The following is a 26,719-nucleotide window of genomic DNA, read 5'->3' as shown; positions in this document are numbered from 1 at the left end:
GTTCTTACCATTTGCTTGTCTGTAAAAGACTTTATTTCCTCTTCATGTATGAAGGATAATTTTGCTGGATATAGTATCTTTGGGTTTTTCAAGTGTCAAGCTTTTTTTTCTTGCAGCAATTTGAATATATCATTCCATTCTCTCTTGGCCTGTCGGTTTCTGCTGAGAAATCCACTTTTAGTCTGCTCAAGGCTGACTAGATGACTTTTCTTTCTGTTTCTTTCAGAATTTTCTCTTTATCTTTGACTTTAGACAGTTTAACTGTAATGTACCATGGAAAAGTATTTTGGGTTTATGGGGTCTTCTCAATCTGGATGTCTAAATCTCTTAGTAGACTTGTGAAGATTCCAAGTTAAATTTTGTTAAATAAGTTTTTGAACCCTTTCATTCAATTTTCTCTTTTAGGGATACCAATAATTCATGTATTTGGTCACTTTATCGTGTCACGTATATCACAGAGACTTTGTTTTTTCTTTTTCATTATTTTTTCTTTATTTTTCTCTGAGTTATATCAAAAGACATGCCTTCAGGTTCTGAGATTCTTTTGTATTGTTGTTTTAGTTTATTGTTTAAACACTTGATTGTACTTTTTATTTAATTAAAGAAGTTCTTCAATTCCAGATTTTGTTTGGTTCTTTTGTATGATATGTATCTCTGATAAATTTGTCATTCATATCTTAAATTGTTTTTTTCTGACTTTTTGTATTATTTTTTGAAATTCTCTTGTATCTAACTGTGTTTCTTTAGTATCATAATTTTGATTTTTTTCCTTGTGATGTCTCACATTTCTTTTTGATTGGGATATATTGCTAGGGAATTATTGTGTTCCTTTGGAAGTATCATCTTTCCCTGTTTTTTCATGTTTCCTTCCATTGATAACTGTGTAAACTGTGTATCTCATGTAATATTCACTTATTCCAATTTTTTGAATTTGCCTTCACAGTGGAGGATTTTTTCCTGAAGATGTATCATAGTGTTGGTTAGTAGGGCCCTTTGTATTTGATTCTGAGTGCATGCAATAGTGCAGTCCCTATATGATTTCTTTGGCTGTAAACAGCATCAGTGGTATCTATGATTTTCCAGTGGTTTAGAGTGTGGTTAAGATTGGAGGCTACGGTGAAGTTTTGATTGAGGACAGGGATTCCAGATGGGTTAGTCTTTCGTCCCCAGTGGTGGCAACCATGGGATGAGTATGCCTGTTCTTGTACCCCAGTGTACAAGATACTTGCTCTGGTATTAGCAAGACCAGGCGGGCCAATTCTTGCGCCTCTAGGTAGTTTGCTTAGATCCTGGTAGTCACAGTGGTGGACCAGGCAGGTGAGTGAGTTCTTGGTTCCCTGGGTAGGTGGCATAGTGTAGGTAGTGGCAGTAGCAGTTGTGGGACAACCTTCTGGGTCCTGAGCAGTGCATGCTGATGTTGGAGACGGCTACAATGCAGTCTTCACCTATAGCCCCAGTCATGCAGCTCTCAAGCTTGCCTGTTCTCAGTTGTAGCAGCACTGTAGTGGTACACATAAAGGTAAGGAGCCCTGCCCTTTGCATATGAGCTTGATCATGGTAGTCATTCTACCAGTGGGAGTGTGGTCACTATCCAGGCCCAGACAAGGAGCCATCCGGTTCACCTGCCCTAGCCTCCAGTGGCAGCAGCAGTGGCTGGGCCTGCAGAGGTATGCAGAGGGGGAGAGAGAATCCCTATGCATGAGCCTGAACACAGAGGCCACTCCACCAGTGGAAGTAGGGTCATTGCCCTCAGCCCCAGATAGCTGGCTCTCATTTGGGTTCCCAGTGGCAGCAACTGCTGCTGCAGTGCTGGGTCAGGGGTGTGAATGGGATCTCTCTCTCTCTGCTTGCAAGCCTGAACACAGAATTTGTGCTACTGCTGAGGCAGGGTTTCTTCTCATAGCCCCAGACAGGAAGCTCGCAGGCTCTGGAAAGTGTGTGCCTTGGTTTCCTTTGTCCCAGGGACTGCCATGTTAATGCGCTGCACCATCTCTTTTCTGGGAAGTAATACTACTTGGAGGCCACAGTACTAGGGCCCCATAGCACCTTTGTGTCCAGCAATGCTGTGTCACTGTAGGCTGCTGGGTAGACACTGGGGAATGTCAGTGGGGGTTCCTGGGATATGGAGATATGAAGGCTATGTTTCTGAAGGGAGGATGCAGCCCCATGATGGCTATACTCTCACAATGGTACCCTGCTGTAGTTGCTTAGGTCTCAGGGGTGTGAGTGAACCCGCATAAGTTCTGTGTCTGGTGCAATGTCCTTCGGGGGTCTCCAGCTCACTGTCCATGTTAGTGTCAGGAAATATGTGGGTAGAGGAGCTCTGCCGTGGTTCAGATTGCTGCAGTCCATGGTAGGGACGTAGACCACTGAAGTTCTTACACACTTTCCCCCAATAGCAAGCCGCTATGTGTTCCCAGCCGATTTTGCTTCCCTTCTGTATTAGTTCATTCTCACGCTGCTATAAAGAAGTACCTGAGACTGGGTAATTTATGAAGAAAAGAGGTTTAATATTCTCACAGTTCCACAGGCTTAACAGGAAGCATGACTGGGAGGCCTCAGGGAGCTTATAATCATGGTGGAAAGTGAAGGAGAAGCAAGCACATCTTCACATGTTAGAGAAGAAGAGAGAGAGTGAAAGGGGAAGTGCCACACACTTTCATACAACCAGAACTCACTATCACAAGAAGTGCAAGGGAGAAGTCCACCTCTATGATCCAGTCACCTCTCACTGGGCCCCTCCCCCGACAGGTGAGATTATAGTTCGAGATGAGATTTGGGTGGGAACACAGAGCCAAACCATATCACCTTCTGTGTCTCAGGTATTTCCCATAACTTCTCTGTTGGACTCCAGTGTTCTCTCCTAGTTGTTCCATCTGAGGCGTGATTATTGGTTCATAATTTTGGTTCTTCTTTCTGGAGAGAATGAGTATGCAGTGTCTCTAGTCAGCCATCTTCAACTGGAATCCCAAGATGTACTATTTTTAAAGCTTGCTCTTTATTATTCTAGCTAATATAACTATCTGTTGGAAATAAGCATACTCTCTATCTATAAGTACTTTGAATCCAGGCAAGAAACCATTTTAATTGTCCTCCTTGCCTTTGTAGGGTTTTCATTACATATCTGAAAGACTATTGGAAACCTCCCTTTTGTTCTTTTCTTTTTGACAGAACGCTTTATTAAAGGGTATTATCATAGATGCATCACCCGCTCTATATGCATTGTTTTGTTCCTCCTTTGGAGAAGTAACTCAGGGTTGAATAGATCCAGAAATATATGATCCCCAAATATTATTTTCTTTTATATTTTGTTTACATTCTTTCTATCTAGCTCTAAGTGTACAATATTCTTAATGACTGAATTCTGCTTACTGAAGTATAGAGAATAACATATAAGCAGCAACAGTTTTATATGTATTAAATAGAAACCTATGCACTGATCGTCAAGATTCTATGCAAGAACCAAAAACATGTAACTATTAAAATATAACACATGATAAATATATCCAGCCTTCAATTTTACAGCCATATAAAAGGGTCAGAAAAAAAAGAGAAGAAGAGATGGAAATAGAGAGAAGAAGGAGGTAAAGGTCAAATGAAGGAAATGTGGGAGAGCTGAGAAAGAGAAACTGACAAGCAGAAATTAAATGTAGGAGGCAAAGCTTGAGTTGTCAAACTGTTAACAAAGAGAATATGTACACAAATAATACATGAAGAACAATACATAGAAAGTCCAGTATACAATATGGAAAGGTAGATTTGTCAATAAAAATTTGGCCTTCAAGAATATTAAGATGAAAGCTTTTAAAATCATTTTTCAAGTATAGCTATAACTAAAGATAGTCTCTGGGTCAGGTGAAATCCATGACCAAATTGAGATATAAATACAGATGTTATTCCTACTGACATGCTTGTCATGTATTTTCTATTTTGTCCCCATTACATTTTTGAATATTATATTCTTTTCAGTATTTATCTCTAGTCCTTGAAAAACATTGAATTATCCTCCTTCTGATTAGTTATTCACTCATTGTCTATATCTATGAGAGTAGTTTCCTTTAATTCTGTCATCTAGAGTATTTCAATATTCTTTTAAATATTTTTTTCACATTTAACTTCGGTCTCTTAGAGAAACACAGTACTACAACAAAGTTGTTTATATGAAGAGACCCCTTGGGCATGCCTTATAAACATGTTATTTTTACATACTTTGTAAGTCTACAAATGGTGTATGTTTATACTTTATGAATACATTTATAAATATTAATGATGCATTCTCAAAATTTATTAGTAATGATAGAGGTTTGTAATAAAAATTTGGAAATCACTGCCATAGTAGAAAGCTCATGGCTTTTGGAGCAATACATACATTCCTGGGTTCAAATTCCAGTAATGTTACTTATTTACTTTATAGTCTTGGATGACGCACTGATATTTCACTAGATTTATCTTTTTAATTTTATTTTCTTTTTACATGTATATCATTACATGATACACTGCATTGCTGTTAAGAGGATTTTGAGATACACACACACACACACACACACACACACACACACACACACACACACACAGGATAGTGACAGCTATTGCTGTTATTTGGGTCTTCTCCACAATTTAGCAACTTGTATTCCATTTCTATAGTTAATGTGTTTTTTATAATTTTCTGTAAAATGTTGCAGATTATATATTTTTGCAGACATTCCATTTTATGTAGTCTGTGTAAAACAAACTATATTTTTAATAATCTTACAGAGGTAAGATTTTGCATTGCTTATTTAATAATGACCGTGTGAGAGGTCTTTTTTCATGAGGGAATAGGGAGCTTAGCACAGCATGCTATACAGAAGTAGTATAGTTCTCAACACTATCTAATGCAATGGTTCTCAAACTGTTTTGACTGAGATGCATAGAAAGAAATACCTTTTGCACTGCAATTTGGATAACATAATATACACTCATTTATATACTGAGACAAGGAATTGTACAATAAAATATGTTTTTTCTTCTCTTTTATTTTATTTAAAAATCTCCTCTCGATTGATTTCATGACTCACTTAAGGGGCATAACTTGTAATTTGAAAAACACTGTTCTAAAGGGCATAGAACAAAATAGCATTTAGTGTTGGTCATTATATGTAGTGTAGAGATGATTTATAAAAGTTTTTTGGCTGAACTAGCATTTCAATCTTGATATAAATGTTTTAATGTTATTTAAAAACCACATAATATTGAGTGAGTTTAAAATTGTTTTCTCAAAAGAAAATGTAATAATATAATGGTTGATTTTTCTTATGGTTTTTAAACATTTATTGATGCAACACAAAAATGCATTTTTCTTTTCTCTTTTGACAGATTGGCTATTTGGTCTTCTTACGACTTTTTATATTTTTCCTGCATGGTCATCTAGAAAGTTTTAAACAACATTTACTTAGGCTTCAACCATATTTATACGGTAGAATATCTTTTATTTTTACACTTATAAATGTTTTATGTTATATTTTGAGAAGCTCAGACTGTCACTATAAAGAACGTAAGCTGCATTTTATTTTTCATAAAAGATAACAGGTGCAGTGTTGAAGTGCACAGCTTCAGGGCCAGATTGCATTGTTCAGCTCACTGCCCCTCCAACCCCCATACTTTTGTTATTTCTTTGTGGTGAGAACATTTAAAATCTGACTCTACTTTTTTTTCCAGCAATTTTGAAAAATGCAATACATTATTATTAACTATAGTTATCATGTTGTGAAATAGATCACTAGACCTTATTCCCGCCGTCTAACTGAAGCTTTGCACCCTGATATCTCCCCCTTCCCCATCTATTCCCACAACCTACTCCCTGTTCCAGATGCTGGTAATTCTCATTCTGTATTCTGCTTTTCACTTTGCCACTTAAGTTTATGAGCTTTTTTGTGACTCAGTTTTCTTATTTGTAATAGTATCTACCTCCCTGAATTTCAGGAAAGTTAAATTCATATTTTAGTAAGGTTCTGGACTTGGTGATCCACTGAATCTAAGCTATATGTAAAGAAGAGTGAGAAATTCAAGCGGGAGCTGAAGTTTTGCATATTGAGTAATAGAATTGAGATAATGATGTTCTGAACTAGGAAAAATTTGGAGAAATATTGGACATATTGAATTTGAGGGTCACTCGGGTATATATACCCAGCAAGCAGTTGAAAACATAGGTTTGGAACTAGGAAAATAAGTGAAGCCTGCCTGGGATATAGAATTGACAGTCATCCATGTTAATGTGGCTGAGGGCGAGGGGCAGGGAGAAACTAATTCCAGGAATGAAATCTTGGGGAACATACATTTAATGGATTATTGGTGTAACAGGGCCCAGGAAAAGGGAAATAAGGGAGGTAAGAGGGAATGATTATGTTTAAGGAGAGAAATTCAAGATCAACATTGTCATAGAAGTATTAAATAGTAGAAGGTCTGAAAAATGATGAGTTTCTACAATCAGAAAATCACTGCTGATCTTGGGAGCATACCCAGTGGAGAGGTGGAAGCAGAATTCAGATTGGAGGTAAACAAACAGTGAGGGAAAATTTAAGCATAAGGCAAAAATTGTGAACTATTTCAAAAAAAGCTTAGCTATAAATATTTATGCTGATATGTAAATATGTCAATAGTTTAGATGGATAAAACAAAGTCAAAATATTAGTATGTTGTAGGATAAGGGACAGAGAGGCTCAAGATAAAGAAAGGGAATTATATTTGATGAAAAAGGTCATGGAGGTGGGAACAGAAGGTAATAGCAGAAGTGTTACAGAGACTAATCAATTAGTACCATTAGCGTAAGTCCTGATCAGATGTGGCTGTAGACAGATAGAATAGGAATTCTTGTCTAACATTTCACTTGTTTTTATATCTTCATTAAATTATAGAACCGCTTCTTAACTCCTCACAGTGTTCTGCATAGTGACTTACCAAATATTCAGATGATTATGGCAAATCAACTTTGAAAAATTATTTGAGTAAAAAGCTCAAGTTCTCATATTAGATTGTTATTGAGGATATGCCCTCCTCAAAAAAAAAACTTTCTTTAATATACAAGAATAAAATCCCCAAATTGTGCCCTCTTACCAAATATAATAGAGCCTTAGGTTACAGCTCTACCTTTAACAGTAGGCTGTTTTCTACCTGAAGCTATCAGCAGCTGCTACCTCTCCACATAGCTGTCCATTAGAATGGTCATTATTAATTTTTCCATCATGTGGATGGACTAAAACCCAAAGTTTGTCTAAAAGTTTATACAAAGAGCAGCACTGAGATGATTCTGTTAAATATAACGTGGTGTTATGTTAAATTATCTTCTTGTTGTAAATAATACCATCTTGTTTTTATTATTTACAACATATTGTTGTAAATAATAACATCTTGAGAAGGAATAAAACTGGAGAATGTTGGTCTAGAATCAATGACATTGATTTCTTTGTAGAATTACAATGTCAAAGTATCCATTATGAATACAGCATCTATTATAGCTTGATCTGTTTTCATCTGGAAGTTTCCAAGCATTGTTGAACAGTAACTATATTTAATTGGGCATTCAATGATTATGAAATTGCTGTTCTGAATTATATAAACTCTTACGTATAAATTATTTACATTCTAGTATTCTATTATACCACCAGGGGGCATACATAACATTATAAATCTTAAATAGGAAACTAGCAGTTTCTGCATCTAAGTACTGAATTTAATTATAGTTTAATAGCTAAAAGACAAATGAAACACAATGCAAAATATTAATAAAATATTTCTCACGGATGACTTTTCTTACAATAGCACTTTCTTTCTCTGGAGCATCATATCACAAGTATCCAAACATCTTCTCAAATGTGCAATTCATCCTGAAAGCCTTGGAAATTATAGGTAAAAGAGAACTCCATTCTGAATCCATTTTTCGCCCTGTGGAAAATAAGAAAAGATATGAGAAAACAGATTCTGATATGGTGAGTAATCTGGTATGGTGGATATATCCTGTTGCATGATGCATCAGATATCATTACTATGATTAAGTAATAGTGCTTATCAATACATTAGACATTGAAGAATGATGAGTTTAGCTGTGGAGGAGGGGTGAACAGCAAAGACACGAATTTCATGCAACCATATGCACAGTTCCTGGAGAATAGTTAATAGGATGAGTATGGAGGTGTCAATATATAACACTACTACTTTAAATGGGGTAATGCCATAATACCTTCTTCTTCATAAGTTCCATCACACCTACTTAATTAAAAATTACAACATAATTTAGACTGACTTGTAAGTTAACATTTTAAGATATTATATTTTTATTAAAGGGAAAATGTGTAAAGGGCAAGTAATTTATGAAAGCAAACATAGTATTTTTATGCTTTCATAATTCATATGAAATAACATTCAATGGCCAGGCATGGTGGCTCATGCCTGTAATGCCAACATTTTGGGAGACCAAGGCAGGCAGATCACCTTAGGTCGGGAACTCAACACCAGCCTGACCAACATACAGAAACCCCATCTCTACTAAAAATTAGCTGGGTGTGGCGGCACATGCCTGTAATCCCAGCTACTGGGGAGGCTGAAGGAAGGAGAATTGCTTGAACCGGGAGGCGGAGGTTGCAGTGACCTGAGATCGTGCCATTGCACTCCAGCCTGGTCAACAAGAGTGAAACTCCATCTCAAAAAATAAATAAATAAATAAAAATAAAATTAAAAATAAAAAAGAAACAACATTTAATATGCTATTAAAGTCAACTGAAAACTTTAAAAAATAGTTTAAATGGAGAAATGATAATCTTTAGATTATGATAAATCTCTTAATTTCTAACTTAGATATTAGTAATCTTTAAAAAAAAGTCCTAATTATATAATTTGTTGGTATTTAATAAACAGTAATTATGCAAACACAAGTACAGTGAGCCATATAATTGTGCATGTACCTTATAGATTAATATACTTCAAAAGACGAATTTTAATCTCTGGGGCTAATAATGCCTTTCTTTCCTCACATATTTTCCAGAAAAGACCAGTAAGCATTTCAAAAACTTCTTTTATTTTTTGTTAAACTTAATTATTATTTTATAGTTTATAAATAGAAAATTTGTTTTTCTTACAACTTCTAAAAAAGGAAAAATGCATTTAACATTATGCAAGTTGAAACACCTAAGGAAATTTGAGGAAGAGTCTCTTTTTAGATAATGTTATGTGTTACCTTATAATTTTCCCATGCTTCCTGTAAGCCCTTTCTAAAATCGGCTGTAAATTAAATATGTAAGAAAAAACATTCCAACACATCTATTTGTAATCTTTCTGGGCCTAAGTGTTTTCTCTTTGGCAAATTACTAGTTCACCATTTATATAACAAGTGACATTTACCGAGTAAATTCAGCCTTCTGGTTATAATTACTAATGAGCACAAATTGCCTCATGTGAGAAAGGGATGTGTTTTTAAGTATAAAAAACGTTTTAGTAGTAAATAGATAATGAAAGGTATCGAGCAACAGACAGAACACTGATCATGAAGAGAACAGATCTGCTTATGAACTGGTTCTGTGATCTAGGAGAGGCCCACCAATCTCACCAAACTCCCATTTGCATATCTTTAAAAAGTCGTCATTATTGTCATAGTCATCATCATCATCATCATCACCATCATCAGTCTGCCCTAACTCTTTTACAGGGTTGTTATAAAGATTGCAAAAACAAACAAACAAACAAAAAAACAGCATGTGCTTTATAAAATTATTAAATGCCATGCAAAAAATGAATAATAATTTTTGAAAATATATATTTAGGACCTTACTTTACCGTAGACAGTGAACTACAATATTTTCATCTAAGGATGTAAGTATGTTGACTTACTGTTGTGATTGGAATGTTTTTCCTTTAAACAAATAGGATTCCATGAAATCTTAGCAATGTGAATGGTCTGGTTATGAGGTAGGCAACTGTCAATGTTGATTCTGATTCTCTTTAAGAATGAATCCATTTTATCACTCTTGGTGCACACACACACAGCAAGCAAATGGAAGCTTACTGCTGTACAGCTCAGGCTGAATTAGAAGGGGCAAAAATGTCAATACATGAAAGGAACATATCAGCTTAGAGTGGGACAAGTCACTAAATCTCTCTGTGCCTTTTTCCACTTTGTAGAACAAAGCTTAGATTCAGTCTCCTCTAAATTCTATTTCAGCTCTATCCATGTGATCCTGTAAGGGGATTATAACAGAGTTTGGCCTATCAGGTTTATTGCCCTTCTTTTCCTCCTCCTCTTATCTCATAATATAAAGACTAGAAATATAGGATAGCATAGCCACAGTGCTGCTAAAATTACTGATTTGTCTAATCAGCACTCAGTCAGTGCTGGACTGCATATCTTAAAGTTCCCCAGTTTCAGCCCAATTTCTCCACTACAGCTAGCCTTTCCAGTTCAGTTGACTATTTACTCATTCAATACCCATCTCTCTCACCTGGGAAAGGAAAGAGGAAAGAAGACATAAAAGTGATAGAAATGGAAATAGATACATTTGCATCAATCTCGTCTCCTTTCGTTATGATTGTTTTAGTATATTATAGCAGAGGATTTGTGAATTTATTCCTATAGCCCTTATCATTTGATAAAGCTAAAAGGTCCATAGCACCATATTTTGGCCACTGTAAAGTATTTGATTTTTAGTGTTCTTATATGCATTGGAATAAAGGCATAATTACTTAATTTGTTGTCAAAGTGCTACCAAAGTTGCACTGAACGTTTTATAGGATGTTACGATACATTAGGATACACGCCATATGAGCATGGGTTCCACTTAAGAATAGGAAATTTCCTTTCCTCTGCTGTTGGACCCCATTTCTCTTTTTAATGTCTTTTTAAGTGATCCAGACACAGGGTTTCCATTGACTTTGACAAATGGTACACTTAATTAGCTCTTTGGATAGCAGAGCCAGAATGCTGGATTGAGTTTTCCACTCTGTCCTTTGCTCACTAGCAAAGCTAAATTTTCTAAGCACAGTTGTCACATGGTAGTAATAATAGTTCTTCGGAGAAGGTAGATTTAAACCCTGCTACAATGCAGTAGACCTTTTATTAAATAGTTTCATCTGTTCTGAAGTACAAATAGTTCTCTGAAAACTAGCAAAGACAGAGTTTACATTCTAGTATGATTAGCAATCTCATTCTCTAACACTTTTTGATAAGCCAGAGGCATTAGCTAAGTTTGGGACATTTTGTGCTGTCCTGTAATTGTAAATGGTTACTAGGAATTATTAGACTGAGACATAAATTCCTTAAAATTAGGAGCATTATCCTGTGATTCATGTCAAATTATCCAGGTAACACTTTGTATGGGGAGATCCTTTCATGGCAATGTCAACCATCCCCCAAAATGACTGAAAACTACATGAAACCCAGAAAGCTGTCCCTGAGCAGCCAAAATAGAGCCCATGCTTCAAAACTCATTTCTATTATAAAAGAAAGCCTAGTCAGACACTCATAATTTATGTACTTAAATTTGCATAAAATCTAAGCTGGTGTTGTTATCTGAATTTTCAGCCAACAGTAGATTAACAACACTTTTGTAGGTGGGCTTCTCAAAGTAGGCATTGTTCCAGCTACAAATGACAGCCCAAAGCTGGACAACAAGGGAGGGAGATGAAAGAACTGTGGGAAGTGGTTATAAAAGCCAAAAAAGAAAGGAAGGAAGGGAAGTAAGGAGGGAGCGAACAAAGAGAGGGAGGGAAGGAGAGAAAGAAGGAAGAAAGGGAGGGGAAAAAGGTTCTCTGGGTGTCATTTAAGGCAGTGCTCAGTGCTTTTCAAACTATCTGTGGTAAAAGATCTCTCCTAATTTATTTTTAAATTTCCAAACCATCACAGATGGATAATTTTGTAAAATATAATAATAATAACAACAAATTACTGAAAACTAAAATAGAAAAGACCAAAAAACACAAGCTTTAATTTTTAATATACTGAATATATATAATTATTTTTCAAATTGTTATGGAAGTTTCTAAATGTGTGTTTTTCATTTTTTGTGCTCTCATTAACAGTTTGCAAATGGCAGTTATCTGCCAACCACACCTTGAGCAGGACTGATTTAGGGTAAAGGCACAGAACTCAAGAGCAAGCAACATTGCTCACTCTTGGTCTTCTGCACTGATGATATATGTGACGATTGTATTAAATCACATAGTCATCATTATATTAATTCATTGAAGTTTGATAATTTTTTTTTTATTTGGAAAAATGTTGCTTGCTGAAGATTGCTTGATGGGCCAGGCATGGTGGCTCATGCCTGTAATCCCAGCACTTTGGGAGGCAGAGGCGGGTGTATCACCTGAGGGCAGGAGTTCGAGACCAGACTGGCCAAAATGGTGAAACCCTGTCTGTACTAAAAATATAAAAATTACCTGGGTGTGGTGGCAGGCGCCTGTAATCCCAGCTACTTGGCAGGCTGAGACAGGAGAATTGCTTGAACCTGGGAGGCGGAGGTTGCCGTGAGCCAAGATCACGCCATCGCACTCCAGCCTGGGTGACAGAGCAAGACTCTGTCTCAAAAAAAAAAAAAAGAAGAAGTTTGAAATACATAAAATTCCTGAAACTAACTAATAAGTCCTACCTATCTGGAAATGTCACAGGTGTGGCAGGTTCCTTTCCTCTTGATGATGCCAGTGTTCTACTGCCAAAGGCCACTAGGAGCACATCTGCAATTAGACATATTGGGTTTATTGCTTGTTGCCGAGAGAGAGAGAGAGAGAGAAATACATACCACAAGGAACTATGGGATGTCTTAATAAGAGAGTGTTAGAAGGAATCTACTAGAGGATTTGGATTTTATTTGGATGATCTTGGGAAGAGTCTAAGGAAGCAAGGGTTCTCTCTAGAGGTATGATGCTGTCAAAAAGTGGGGGCAATTCTGTGATTAGGTATTTTGTGGGTGGCAGAGTGACTTTGTTTATATCTGTGCTTAGAAAAAAATTGTCAAGTGGCTTTGTTTATTTCTTATGGTCTCAGAGTAATATTGTCCGAAATTGCTATCTTGTGAGTTTATGTCAAATAGGAGATCAAAATAACCTGGCTGTGTCAGACCGGCTTGTAATAGTATGTCAAATCAATCCCAGACATGAGAGGATGCTTTTTATTTCTCCACGATGTGTAAAATTGGCATAATGTAAAATTGAAGATAAAACTGAAATCTTGTTCATTGTCTAAATCCTGATATTTTTCTTTACCAAATGCTTTCTGAATTTTCTCTGATGATGGTACATAAATATATTAATGCAAGAATGGTTGACCTGATTGAATAGTTTATGTAGTCCTGCAATATCTATGATTAAAATAATATTTATTATAAATTAACCATTCAAGTCATTCCAGAGTTTTTTTCTTCATTCTTTTTTTTTTTTTTTATATTATACTTTAAGTTCTAGGGTACATGTGTACAACATGCAGGTTTGTTACATATGTATACATGTGCCATGTTGGTGTGCTGCACCCATTAACTTGTCAAACATATTTATTTACCTATTTATTCAAAATAAGTTTGCAATCCGAGGATTATCAGGCATCCAGGCTGAGACAACTAGAGCAATTTGAGAAAAGAATTTCATTTATATGGGTTCCAGTTTTGGGGTAGACCCTACCATAAAGCAGAAAATTGAGTTATATGTGGATTTACTGAAGTCAGTATGTCTCAGACTAATGCTTTACATTATTTTAGAATAGTGCTTTTCTGTGGTGTATTCTAACACTGTCAACACTGAATTGTTTTTATTTGCTTTTCTGAATTATTGTTCCCCAGAATCAGTAGCTTTGTACAGATGTTGTCTTCCTCATGTCTTTATCTCCAGAATCTAACAGAATTCCTGACATAAAGTAGATAAATACACAACTATGGGACTTAACTAAACACTTTATTAGAAACTTAAGATATTTTAGCTTAAAATTTATGTATGAACTTCTTGCCTTCTATCTGAAAAGTACTCAACATAAAAATTATCTTGAAATTGTAGTCCTGTTGTTGTTTTATATAATAAATAAGAATTATGAAGCCCTTTAGATTCTAAGTGTTTCATTTTAACATAAAAATCACAAAATATCAACTAAGTTAACAATTTGAGTACCTATCACAGGATGTGTATTTGAATCTTCACTGTTGGCAAAAATTCAGAGAGTGCTATGTCATCATTTTCTACCAATTACTTTAGTAGACCAATTAAATATATAAAACTGTTGGGAAGCGCTCTAAGGAAAAACTAAACAATGGCTTATTTGTTATCTGAATTTTTAGGCTTTAAGAACAGTTACTTAACAGACATTGACGATGTCTTGCTAGGCATACATTTTGGTCCTTAAAGTAGAAATCTACATTTTAAAACATAATTTGCTGTTAGCATTTTGTTCAAACTTTCCCCATTCCTTCTTTCTCAAGTGTCAGGGAGAGCTAAGTCACATAGAATCTATGAACCACAATTGTGTCTAATAGCTATCCCTTATGTGATCCAGAATTTTTGCCGTATTGTAGAGCTGATATCATTGAACACAAGGGACCCATGTGAAAAATACATACATTAGGTTTGGGTTAACTGAATGTACTTCAAAAATATGCTTATGTAAATTGCTCCACTTGGTGAAATATAAAGTGTAAGAGAATATGCATTTTCATTTGTATATTTAAAATTTATTTTCATGTTTGTTCAAGTCAGAATACTCTTTCTCAGATATATTTTTATATTTTAATTCCTGAAACATTTGCAATTTAATCAGGGAGGATATGAAATTAACCACCTGCTCTGGCACTGTGTTGCTGCTTGGTCTTGTGTTCAGAATAACAGTCCTCAGTTGAATAACGTGCTTGAACATCTCGTCTTCCATAAGACACAGCTTCAAAAGAAATGCTGGTAAGAGTGATCCTATAAATCCAAAGTAACTCATGGAGAAATCTTTGTGCTTAAATGTTAAATAACCCTTGTACCTAAATGTTAATCACACCTCAGTTGACTATGAAACAAATTTATAAACTCAGTTCCAAAGGCAATGGCAATTTACATGTGTATTATTAATTCATTTCATCAATACATCGTTTCTCTCTTTTTCTGTTTTGCTAGATGTGCACGCATGCACTGCATAGTTTTTTTTATTAAATGCAGTTTTTTATTGACAAAAAGTTTATTCCTGCATTGCAAACAGCCTTTATATTCCAAGTTGTTAAACAAAAGCAGTGAAACACAATATATTGTTAGAGAAAATATACTGATACTGTATTTCTTTATACCTTACTTGTAATGTATAACAAAAATGAATCTTAAAAAAAAATTTTTTTTGGTCTCACTCTGTCACCCAGGCTGGAATGCAGTGCTGCAGTGCCGTGATCTCGGCTTACTGCAACCTCCATCCCTGGGGCTCAAGTGATCCTCCCAGCTCAGCCTCCCAAGTAGCTGGCACCACAGGCGTACACCACCACACTGGCTATTTTTGTAGGTGTTTCGTTTGTTTGTTTGTTTGTTTATTGATTTTTTAGTAGAGACAGGGTCTTGCCATGTTGCCTAGCCTGGTCTCCGGTCTCCAACTTCTGAGTTCAAGTGATCTGCCTACCTCGGCCTCCCAAAGTTCTGGGATTACAGGAGTGAGCCACTGCTCCCAGCCAAAAATAAATCTTGACTGACAAATATTAGTTTCCTCCTGTACATATGTTGATTTAAGATGAGAAGAAGAAGAACCATAGTTTCAGCATGAGTTCAATGGAGGAAAGATTTTTTAAATTGACAAATAATAATTGTATATATTTATGGGGTATAATGATATGTTAGGATATACGTATATCTTGTGGAATGAGTAAGTCAAGCTTATTAAAATATCCATCACCTCACATCCTTATCATTTTTTGGTGGTAAGAACAATTAAAATTTACTTTATTAGCAATTTCGAAATATATATATATTTTTTTACCATAGTCACAATGCTGTGCAATAGATCACTAGAACTCATTCCTCCTGTCTAACTGAAACTTTGCACTCTTTGACTGACATCTCCTCTTTTCCCCATCTTCCTTACTCCCCATCCCAAGCCTTACACCATTCTACTACCTAGTTCTACAAGTTCGACTTTTACAGATTCCACGTACAAGTGAGGTTATGCAGTATTTATTTTTCTGTACTATGCTTATTTCATTTAGCATAATGCCTCGATGTCCATTCATATTTTTATAAATGACAGAACTTTCTTCTTCTTAAAGACTGGGTAGTATTCCATTGTGTGTATATACCACACTTTATTTATTTATTCATCAGTCAGTGGACACGTAGGTTGATTACACATCTTGGCTATTGTGAATAATGCTGCAATGAACATAGTTCAGTTATCTCTTCAACATACTGATTTCACTTTTTTGGGATATATACATAGAAGTGGGATTGTTAGATCATATGGTAGTTCTATTTTCAATTTTTGAGGAATCTCCATACTGTTATTACATCAATAATGTAAAAGGATTCCCTTTTCTGAACATCCTCATCAATATCTGTTATCTTTCATCTTTTTGATAATAGCCATTCTAACAGGTGTGAGGTGATATGTCATTGTGGTTTTACTTTGCATTTCTCTTATGATTAGTGATGTTGAGCACATTTTCATATGTCTGTTGGCCATTATTATGTCTTCTTTTGAGAAATGTCTGTTTAGGTCCTTTACCCATTTTTTCATTGGGCTATTTGTTTTCTTGTTATTAAGTTGTTTCAGTTCCTTCTATACTGTATATATTAACTCTTTACCAAATGTATGGTTTGCACATATTTTCTTTAAATATGTGGATTAAAAATGTATGGTTTGCACGTATTTTCTTTAAATATGTGGGTTGTCTCTTTACTTTGTTAATGTTTCATTTTATAATTAAAGTAGACTTTAATCCATTTTGAGTTAACTTTTCTATATAGTGTGAGAGAAGGGGCTAATTTAATTCTGCTTGTGGATGTTCAGTCTCCCAATACCATGTATTGAAGAGATTATTCTTTGTCTATTGTGTATTCTTGGTAACTGTCAAAAATGAATTGACCATAAATGCATGGATTTACTTCTGGTCTTTCTATTCTGTCCCTTTGGCAAATGTGTCTGTATGCAATTGCCATGCTGTTTTGATTACTATAGCTTTGTAATACATGTTAAAATTCAGTATTGTGATGTTTCCAGCTTTTTTTCTTTTTGCCCAGGATTGCTTTGGATATTCAGGGAATTTTGTGGTTTCATACAAATTTTAAATTGTTTGTGTGTTTCTGTGAAGAATAACATTAAAATTTTGATATGAATTGCACTAAATCTGTAAATCACTTTGGGTAGTATGGACATTTTATCAATATTAATTTTTCCTATCCATGAACATGGAATATCTTCCCACTTAATTGCTTAGGCTTTAATTTTTTTCAATATTTTATATTTTTCAGTGTACAGATTTTTTACTTCCTTTGCTCAATTTATTCCTAAGTATATATTTTTTGCTATTGTAAATGAGATTGTTTTCATAATATCTTCTTCAGATATTCTGTCATTAGTATATAGCAGTGCTATTGATTTTAGTATGTTGATTTTATCACCTGCAAATTTCAATTTTACTGAATTCATTTAATGTTCTAACAGTCTTTTGGGTAGCTTTTGTAGACATTTTAGGGTTTTCTATATATAAGATCATTTGGTCAGCAAACAAAGATAGTTTTACTTTTTCCTTTCCTGTTTAGATGACTTTTTTTTCTTTTTCTTGCCTAATTGCTCTGGCTAGGCCTTTTAGTATTATGTTACATAAAAGTGGTGAGAGTGAGCATTCTTATCTTGTTCCTGATTTTAGAGAGATGCTTTCAACTTTTCACCATTGAGGATAATGTCAGTTGTAGGCTTGCCATGTATGACCTTTTTTGTGTTGAGGAGTATTTCTGAGGAAACTGATCAGAGGGCACTCTTTTCCAATATTTAAAGAGGATCACAGTTTTGAATTATTTTTCAATGAATATAAAAATAATAATAACTTGTAATGCCATACCAAGTTGAAAATGCAATTGCCACATATATTTATTTAATTAGTTGCTGGTTTTAAGTCTCTGGCAGCCCATTCTACACCATACGCCTTTGTATATGTAAATTCTAAGTCCCTCAGAATCAATTGTAGACCCTTCTAAAAGTCTGCAACATTCTTTATGAACAAAAGTTATTTTCCCACTTGTATTTGGAAGTTTGTGGGATTCCAGATTAAGTAAAGATTTTTGGAGGATGGCTTAAAGTTTACCTAATTCCCTTAAAAATACTTTAGATTAGAGTTCATCAATAATTTGTTCTGTCTCATAGTGTGATGGGAGACACCTACTGAGTATTGCAGTTTGACAAAGATTGCAATAGTTTTTACATTTTTAAAATAAAGAATAGTATTTATAAATATGAAACTAAAATGCAAATAGATTATATTTACTATAAATAGCACTTAATACAATTTTACTTAGTATATTTTAATACAGAGCTCCTAAAAGCAAAATCTAGAAGTTCTTATTGGTGCAAATTAGGTTATTCTGGAAGTTGTGGTGATTCTTTCAGATAGAAAGTAAGTTGTAGGAGATTCAAATATTTAATTTCTTTTTCAAAATGACAAACGACTAGGACTACGTAAGCCCTTGGGAAACTCTAACTGGATTTAGAACATAACTGAAATTGTATTTTAACATCTAAAAATAAATATTGTGTGACTTTGTCAAATTTGTTTAAAAAGTACTCTAATAATTACCAGATAAAAAGTTTAAATGATTGCCGAAACAGTAAATGTAGCTGATTAAGAATATCGAATGGTGGAATTCAATTCTTTCTTTAACCGATTTTTAGATTTTGCTGTATTGCATCCACATCTATTTAACTTAACTTACTAATGATTTGTGTTTAAGGATGCAAACATTAATGAACCAGTTTTTTAAAAATACTTAGTATTTTATAAATGTAGGGCATTAGAGACAATACAAAATTCTTCTTATTTTAAAAATAAAGAAACTGAGGCCAAGTTTATTAGGCTTATTGATGAGTGGAACCAGATTTTAAGAGTTTCGATATAGCACTCTCTCCAATGCATCATTCAACTGTCATTCTAGTTGCATTGTTAAGCAGATAACTGCTTTGAGACAGCCTGTCACTGAATCCTGACTTTTCTTTTTCTGGGAGGATATTTTGGAAATTATCAAGTGAAGAAGGGGATAGCAGTGTTTAGACAATGCTCAATGAACAGAAGAGTAAAGTGAAAAATACAATGACTGCTCATAATAGAAAGGAAAACAATAATTGCTTAAAACAGTACTGCCAAATAGTTTTGATTCTATTTTTTATATTTACTTTTTTTATTTTAAGGAAAAGATTTAAATCTTTTTTTAAAAAAGATTAGTTGGCTCTAGCAAACAAAAACTATTGACATTAAAAGAATAATTTGTGTTTTTAGGTTAGCAATTTGACTAACTATTCTGTTAATGATAAAATTATACCAAATATTTTAAAATCAACTTTTCTCCTTACAAAATATTTATTTATATAAAGGCCTGTGTAGGTCTGAAGAGGCCATTACTCCAGATAAACAATATACACTGTAATATAATTACCAAAATAAAACCAGAAATGATTTTATATTTCTAGAGAATCTTTAATATTGGTCTTATGTACTCCTAAGATACCACTGGGTACATGCAAAAAATTAAGAAAATGAACTGCATGTATTTAGAATGAAAAAGAAATATTGAGGCACCAGGCCCTGATGATACATTAAGGCTTCATCAGGATTTGCTGGACTAAATAGTCTTAAAATTGTGACACTTGGTGGAAGACACCTTTGGTTTAACACCTAAAATTCAATGCCAGTGACCATTAGCAGGAGTAACTTTAGCAATTTCATTTGCCATACATCTCAGGAAAGTAACATAATGTTGAACAAATGTTCCGAGATTTAGAAAGCAAAGAGAGACCATTCAACTGAAATATCAGAAGAAATTTTATTTATAGTGGCAAAAATTGCTTGTGCTTGTGCCCATGAAAGTGAAATGTACTCATCTGCCCATTTCTGATGCTATTGGTCAGTAGATAATTCATCATGTATCTCCCTGCATGACTTCTTCTAACCCCTTTTATAAAGATCCTACAGTACAAAAAGAAACAAATAGAAGCAAAAGGTTTCAGCTGAGCTTGGAAAACAGCAGGTTCAGGATCCACAAAAGGGCTCAAGGAAGGCAATCACAGAATTAGAGCAGCCTCGCTGGGGGACAGGGAAAAACTGGGGAAAGAATGCACTGAAGACAATAAATTATAAAACCTGATGGAGTAAAGAAAAAGGGACTGCAGGAGTCCCCTCCCAGCTGCCATGCATTGGCCTTTATCTGCCCATAGCTGGAGATAAGCAGCTTGCTGGAAGGCAGATTTCCACTTAATGCAGTTAAATTTTATATGATGCTTCATACTCTCAATGCTCCACCCTGTGGTTTGGCCTTTTATAAACGGCACCATTTGCTCTGGGGAGATAGCTCAAGTCAACGCAAAAGACTTTGTAATCTAACATGAAAATAATGAATTGTGTTTATAATTGAATTATTAGCCAATGAAGACTGCTGAGAAAGGCAGTATGGCATTTCATTCGAGCAGTATGACATAAAATTGTATCTTCCAACACAAAATAACTGATTTAATGTGCTCCATAAGTGTATTCCAAAAAAGAAGCTTGACAATTTAAAACTGTCTTGAACATGGCAAGTGTTTTCCAGACATACAGTTTGTGTTTGCATCGAAATGAATGAAACAAGGAATTAACTGTATGGGCGGCAAGGCACTTCCTTTTCAGCTAGATCACTGATATCCACATTATTTATATCCTTGATCCTACTAATTATGATGTCCATGTGATGGTCTAACCTAGAGCATTCCAACAAAAGTTTGCATCAATACTCCTTCATTTTTTAATGAACTGAAGTGTCATTGTAGGTTTTCGTTGCTTGTTTATTTCCTTGATGTTTCTTGATTCATTTCTTGGATTTCCTATTGATCCTTTGATCCCTGGAGCCAATTATAATTCAGTCTGTATCAAGGGTAAATACCCGCTATATATGCTACTACATTATCGTACAGCGAAAAAGCAATGCAACCTGAAACCAGAAGACATGAATTTTAGTCTTGTCTTTTGCTACCTGTGTAATTTTGAATGTCGCTTAACCCCTATGAACCCCAAGGTCTGTTTAGCAGTTATATCGAGATAACAGCCACCTCAAAGAGCTTTTGAAAGATTTAAATGAGATAAGTAATATGAAAAACACCTATTAGACTGTAGTTCTTCCCTGGATACTACATGTCCTGCCAGTTCATATTTGAACTAATTTTTCCCCCAGTCAGGCTCCTGCCTCTTGAATTTCTACCTCAGTACACGTCGTAGTGTCCTTTCCTCCAGCTAACCAAATCAGACATCTTCTCCATCTCACTTTCCCCATCCAATTCAGGATCTGACAGTGTTGTACGTACATTAACTACACTTCGAAACTGTTCCCCTGCTCTCTGTTCCCACTGTCATAACCTTGGTTTGGGCTCTTATTGTCTCTTGACGATTGTAGCTTTTTAACTTGTCTCCTTGCTTTGTGTTCGTCCCTTCAACAATCTGTCATACACTGTGCTGCCAGGGCTATAGCATAACTGTGACTATAACACTCTCCAGCTTAAAATTATTCAATAAGAACTGTTTTATGTGATACGGAAGCTGCAGCCCCAATCAGTGTCTCATAAATTGCCATTATATTGAAAAAAATAAAAACAAAAATGATGACTGAAAGATTCTGCTAGTAGGATTAATTACCACCAACCAATCAATAGCCAGAAACGCCTGATAGGTCTGGGTGGAGGGAAACAATTAGTGCTCCACCTCTGCCTTCCCTGATGAGAGGGCAGTCATTACTTGTCTGAGGCTCCATCCCTTCACTCTCCCACCCCAGCTTCCCTGGAACTGAAAGAATGAAGTCCTGTAAGCAGGAGAAAAAGCCTTTTAACAGACAGGCTAAAGCCTACATTTTTGTCATCCATCTTTTCTGAGTAACAAAAATCAGGCAATGGCAAGGTAAATTTATTCTTTAAACTAGTTTACCTAAGTAGTAAAAATCAAGAATGAAATACTGACTGCCCTCTTCTCCATGTGCAGTAAAGACTGAGACAAATTTATTTACACTAATTCTCCCCTTCCTAGTCTGTTAATATAATCTTGAGTTCTGATAACATTATAGTTAAGTAATTATTTCAAATGTTCTGTCTTCTCCTTAAAGAATTATTTGTGTATCTGCATTTAATTATTTGGTCATATTTATAAAATTATTTTTGTTTATTAAAACTTACCTATTTTTCGTCTACTCACCTGCAGTCATTTAACACTAGGATTTTCCTTTCTTTAACTGTTCAATACTATTAATTTATTTCTTAGCTTGAATAAATTTCTAAGTATGTTTTATGATTACTTAGGTAAAGCCAAGATTATGTAGAAACCTTGGCTGGCTATAACATTTATCACCATTTATTTTTTCCCTAAAAAGTATGATGTACATTTTGTCTGGTAATAGACTTCTATGATTACAGTGTTTATTTTTTGTTTAATTTCCCCTTCAAATTTCTAAATGTTGCTATGCTGTTTCCTAACACAGTTATGATGAGATGTTCAAAGATGTCAGTCCTCTTGTTTTTATCTGTGTAATTTTCAGTCCAGAATTTTTTAGGAACATCTTTGTGATTTAGTAGGCAGGAGTTAACTGGCACCCTTTCTTGTCCATGTTAGGAGCCTATTGAGGCAAATCCTGTGCTTTACCTGGAGAGAAACTTCACTTTGAGAAGCTGTGCACAAATACTATGGCTGCTGGTCTACATTTTTTCAAGGTCTTGTACTGACTACTCATAGTTCATATGTGTTCCCAACTTCTGCCTCTCTGTGCTTAGGGGTTTTTTATTTATTTTTATTTTATTTTTTACATTATGGTGGGAAAAACCCATATATTTCTCATAGATACTTGCATTAAATTTTGGACTTTTTGTTGTTAGAAATATTTTTCTTTAGTTGGGCCCCATTTACTTCATAACTTTACATTTTTCTCCCTCCCTTCAGCCACCCACCTACCTTCCTTCCTTCTTTCCTTCCTTCCCTTCCTTCTTCCCTCCTTCCCTCCCTCCCTCCCTCCCTTCCTCCCTTCCTCCCTTCCTCCCTTCCTCCCTTCCTCCTTTCCTTCTTCCCTCCCTCCCTTCCTTCCTTCCTTCCTTGTTCCTTCCTTCTGTAATTAGATAGGAATAGGTATGCTTTCCACATTTTCCTCTAAATTATGAAAGACTTTTCTCTGTTATTTCTGTAGTTAACTTCCTCAACTATGGATTTTAATTATATTTTTACATTTTAATTTCTTTGCAATCTCTTACCTTACTCTACTACCTTTCATCTCAGCATCAAGGCTTTTCATTGTGGTTTATTATTCCTGGGCTTTATTAAAGATGCATAAATGTCTTGTAAAAATAACTTCTGGTTTCTGAAAGAAATCATTTTCAGAATTATGACCTTCTCTGAGTACTGAGACTGATATTCTCTTTAGCCTTTGCTGTAATCTATTTTCCTCGGTCTTATATAGGTCCCTCTTCTTCATTTTCCAGTTACTTATTCTAGAACCAGGAGAAATATATAAAAATGATATTTTTAAATAAGAGGTTTGTGTTCACAGCATTCATAACAAAGTTGGTAAAAATTACAACACTCAATGTGTAAAATTATCAGGCAGCTTCCTGTGTTCTCCTTACTCTTGGATAGTTTACCTGTGAGGAAAAAATGCACTTCTGTATTCCAATTTTATCATCCCTCTTCCCGCCTTCTCCCATCCCACATGCCTATAGACACTGTATGCTACCCTTTTCATTACCAGGATGTTATCGTCTCTGAATAAATATGGAGAGATGAGAATGAACCCAGAAATAATACTCTCACTACTTAAAAAAAATCAGTACCTTAAGATAAAGGATTGGCTGCACTTTCTCTGATTATAGGGTAAACAGTAGAGATTATTATTTTTAAAAAAAGTCTTTTCTTTTACTTTTTTTTGGGAAAACAAGGCTGCTGTGTTTCAAGAAGTGGCATATGGGTGCTCCTTATTGCTTTCAGCTTTATCAACTTTATGATTTATGTAAACTCCCTTTAAGTTGCTATTATTAGTGATGTCTCTGTTTTCGGGATCATGTGGATTTTTGACATTGTCAATGCTTTCTGGAATATTTGTTGCAATGTTGAAATAAGTTGGCAAGTGTTGCTACTTACAGACATTTTAATTCCATTTAAAAATTAAAATCCACTAATTGAGGAAATGGATATAGATGAGTAAGAAGAACCTAGGAAAACTTTTAAATGCTGATGTTCCTAACTTCTATAAATGTGTGCATGTGTGTATGTATATATCGTTATTTTAGACAAGCCAGTAAAACTCTGGCTCAGTTTCTTTATTTACAAAATTAGAGCAAATCTATAATAGTTACATATTATTTTGTACAACTTTAATTTCACGGCAATGTAAAACCAAGTCAATATGATACTTGAGACTTTCTGAATTATAATGAGTTCACAAAGAAGCTAGTGCTGTATGAAAATTTCTAGCCTAATCCAATTTGAATTCCTTTCTATGTGCATTGATTTTCAATTTTACTTTTGTTTTTGACAAACTCCAGTTTATAAGTATTGATGTTTCTGTTTTTGATGAAAGCATTTTCATTCACAGACAATTTTGTGATCAGCAGCATTAATTGAAAACAGTGTGTTGCTGGTGAAGCATTTCTCTACCATAGGTGGCTAACACTGATGGATCTTTTTCAATCCATAGTTCAATGAGACTATCCTAGGTTAGCTACAGTTTTCCAGACTTAAAAGAGAAAAGAAGAATCAAAACCTTCTGATTATGAAATATATTCAGGGGAAAAGAAGTTTTATGAACTCTATGAGTATCCTCTCTTTTAATTGACTGTAATATGAAGTACAAGTGATAAGTAGTCTTGGGAATGAGTTATTCTCCATCTTGATGGTTATCCGGATGGACTTCTCCTTCCAATCACTCTATGACTTTAATGAGGAAGTTATCAAACTCATATCTTTTTTATGTCAAAGAAATAGTATGTTTGGAATTCAATTTAGCATTCTGAACCTTGTCATTTTACATAGAGTATTTCATTCAAATCTCACAATAATCTCTAAAAAGTGAGTTTTGCTGTATTTTCTTTATAGACAAGTAAATTAAGACTGAGGTAGGGTACATAAGTTGCCCTATAACATATGCCTAATTAGTGGCAGAGCTAAGATTTCATCTTGATGTTTCCGACTCTAAAGTTCGTGTTCATAAGCATCATGTTAAGTGCATCAATTAGGATTTCGTCTTCTTTATTTGGCAGAAACCTGACTACAATTGCATAACCAAACAGCTTTCTTTATTGCACATGACAAGTAGTGCAGTGCTGATGTGAGTACTTAAGGAAATCTTCAAGGCCCAAGCTTCTTCTAGCTTCCTTTTCTCTCATGTATAGCAGGTGATTTTTATCCTCCTTGTTGAAAGAAGGCTGCTGTGCCTTATGGTATCATGGAATATATGCATTACAAGCAGCAGGAAGAGGATGAGCAAAGGAGAAAAATAACACCTGTTATTTAATTTTAAAATTTTTTCTTAACCAGAAAAATAATAGCTTACCTGGAAGTCTTCATAATATGCTTCCTTTTCTAGCTCATTAACCAAGTCTGCACTGTATGGCTATTCCAAGCTTCAAGGGAGTCTAGGCAGTCAATTTTAAATCAAACTTACTGAAATATAAATTAGATACAATGAACTTCATACATTTATGTACACAGGTCTATGACCTTGGGCAAATGTATACACTCATGTAATCACTACTCCAATCAAGATACAGAGAATTCCATCTTGAGGGGGCTAACTTAATTGAGCATATTGCCCATTTTGAACACAATTCATGTTCCATTAGAAAAGGAGACAAATAGTATTAGGTAGGCAATAGGCAGCACCTGCCACACTAAGGTTAAATATTGACATTTATGTAATGGTTTAGAAAAGCAGAATTGCAAGACAGAAAATACTTCTTGGTGGGAGAAAACTTGAGTTACAACTAATCTAGCTTAAAAAGGGAACTTGGACAAGTCCCTCTGACCTATTTATGTCTCAGTTTTCTAGTATGAAAAAAGGTCTTGAAAAATCTTAAATGTGTCAAAAATTGTTTTTCAAATCAAATAATTTATGTGAAAGCACATTGACCTCTGTAAAGCCCTAATTAATATGAAGAATTGTCTTTAATTTTCATAATAAGAATGGTTTGATTTAGAAAATGATGATGACCTTGAACTTATGGGCCTGAAATATCACAGTTGTGAAATTCAAATAATCTTGTAAAATATACTAACTTTTAAATTTATTAATGGTCTACAAATCAAGGCAATAAACAGCTATAGACTGAAGTAAATTTTAATTTCCTCTCTTATCAGTTCTCTTTCAAACTATTTTTCATTTAAATAAAAGTATCACAAATATATAATTTTCAAAACCTTCAAAATATATGTACATTTATAACTAACAAATTCTTGTGTGATTTCCCAGTTTTTATAATATTAAAAAAAACTAGTCTTTTATTCATGTGAAATATAAATTTTATTTTGAGAAATTGTACTTTTTCCAAAATCAAAGAGTG

General features: G+C 34.6%; 1 protein-coding gene across 13 annotated transcripts in view; it reads left to right on the top strand.

Annotated features, from left to right (window-relative positions):
- Positions 1–26,719, top strand: part of TMEM232 (transmembrane protein 232) — a 332,283-nt gene that overhangs the window by 99,796 nt on the left and 205,768 nt on the right. For 12 of the 13 annotated variants that reach the window (XR_008525429.2, XM_054555806.2, XM_054555796.2 and 9 more), the window contains 3 exons: positions 5,356–5,455; positions 7,798–7,964; positions 14,759–14,892. Coding sequence is in view for 12 of the 13 variants with exons in the window: in XM_054555806.2 (XP_054411781.2) it covers positions 5,356–5,455; positions 7,798–7,964; positions 14,759–14,892 (401 nt within the window). In the remaining variant the exon portion in view is untranslated. The remainder of the gene's footprint in view (positions 1–5,355; positions 5,456–7,797; positions 7,965–14,758; positions 14,893–26,719) is intronic. The other variant, XM_054555805.2, reaches the window with a different exon arrangement.

The sequence above is a fragment of the Pongo abelii genome, chromosome 4 (genome assembly GCF_028885655.2).
Source record: "Pongo abelii isolate AG06213 chromosome 4, NHGRI_mPonAbe1-v2.0_pri, whole genome shotgun sequence".
NCBI lineage: Eukaryota > Metazoa > Chordata > Mammalia > Primates > Hominidae > Pongo > Pongo abelii.
This window is presented reverse-complemented; position numbering and strand designations above follow the sequence as displayed.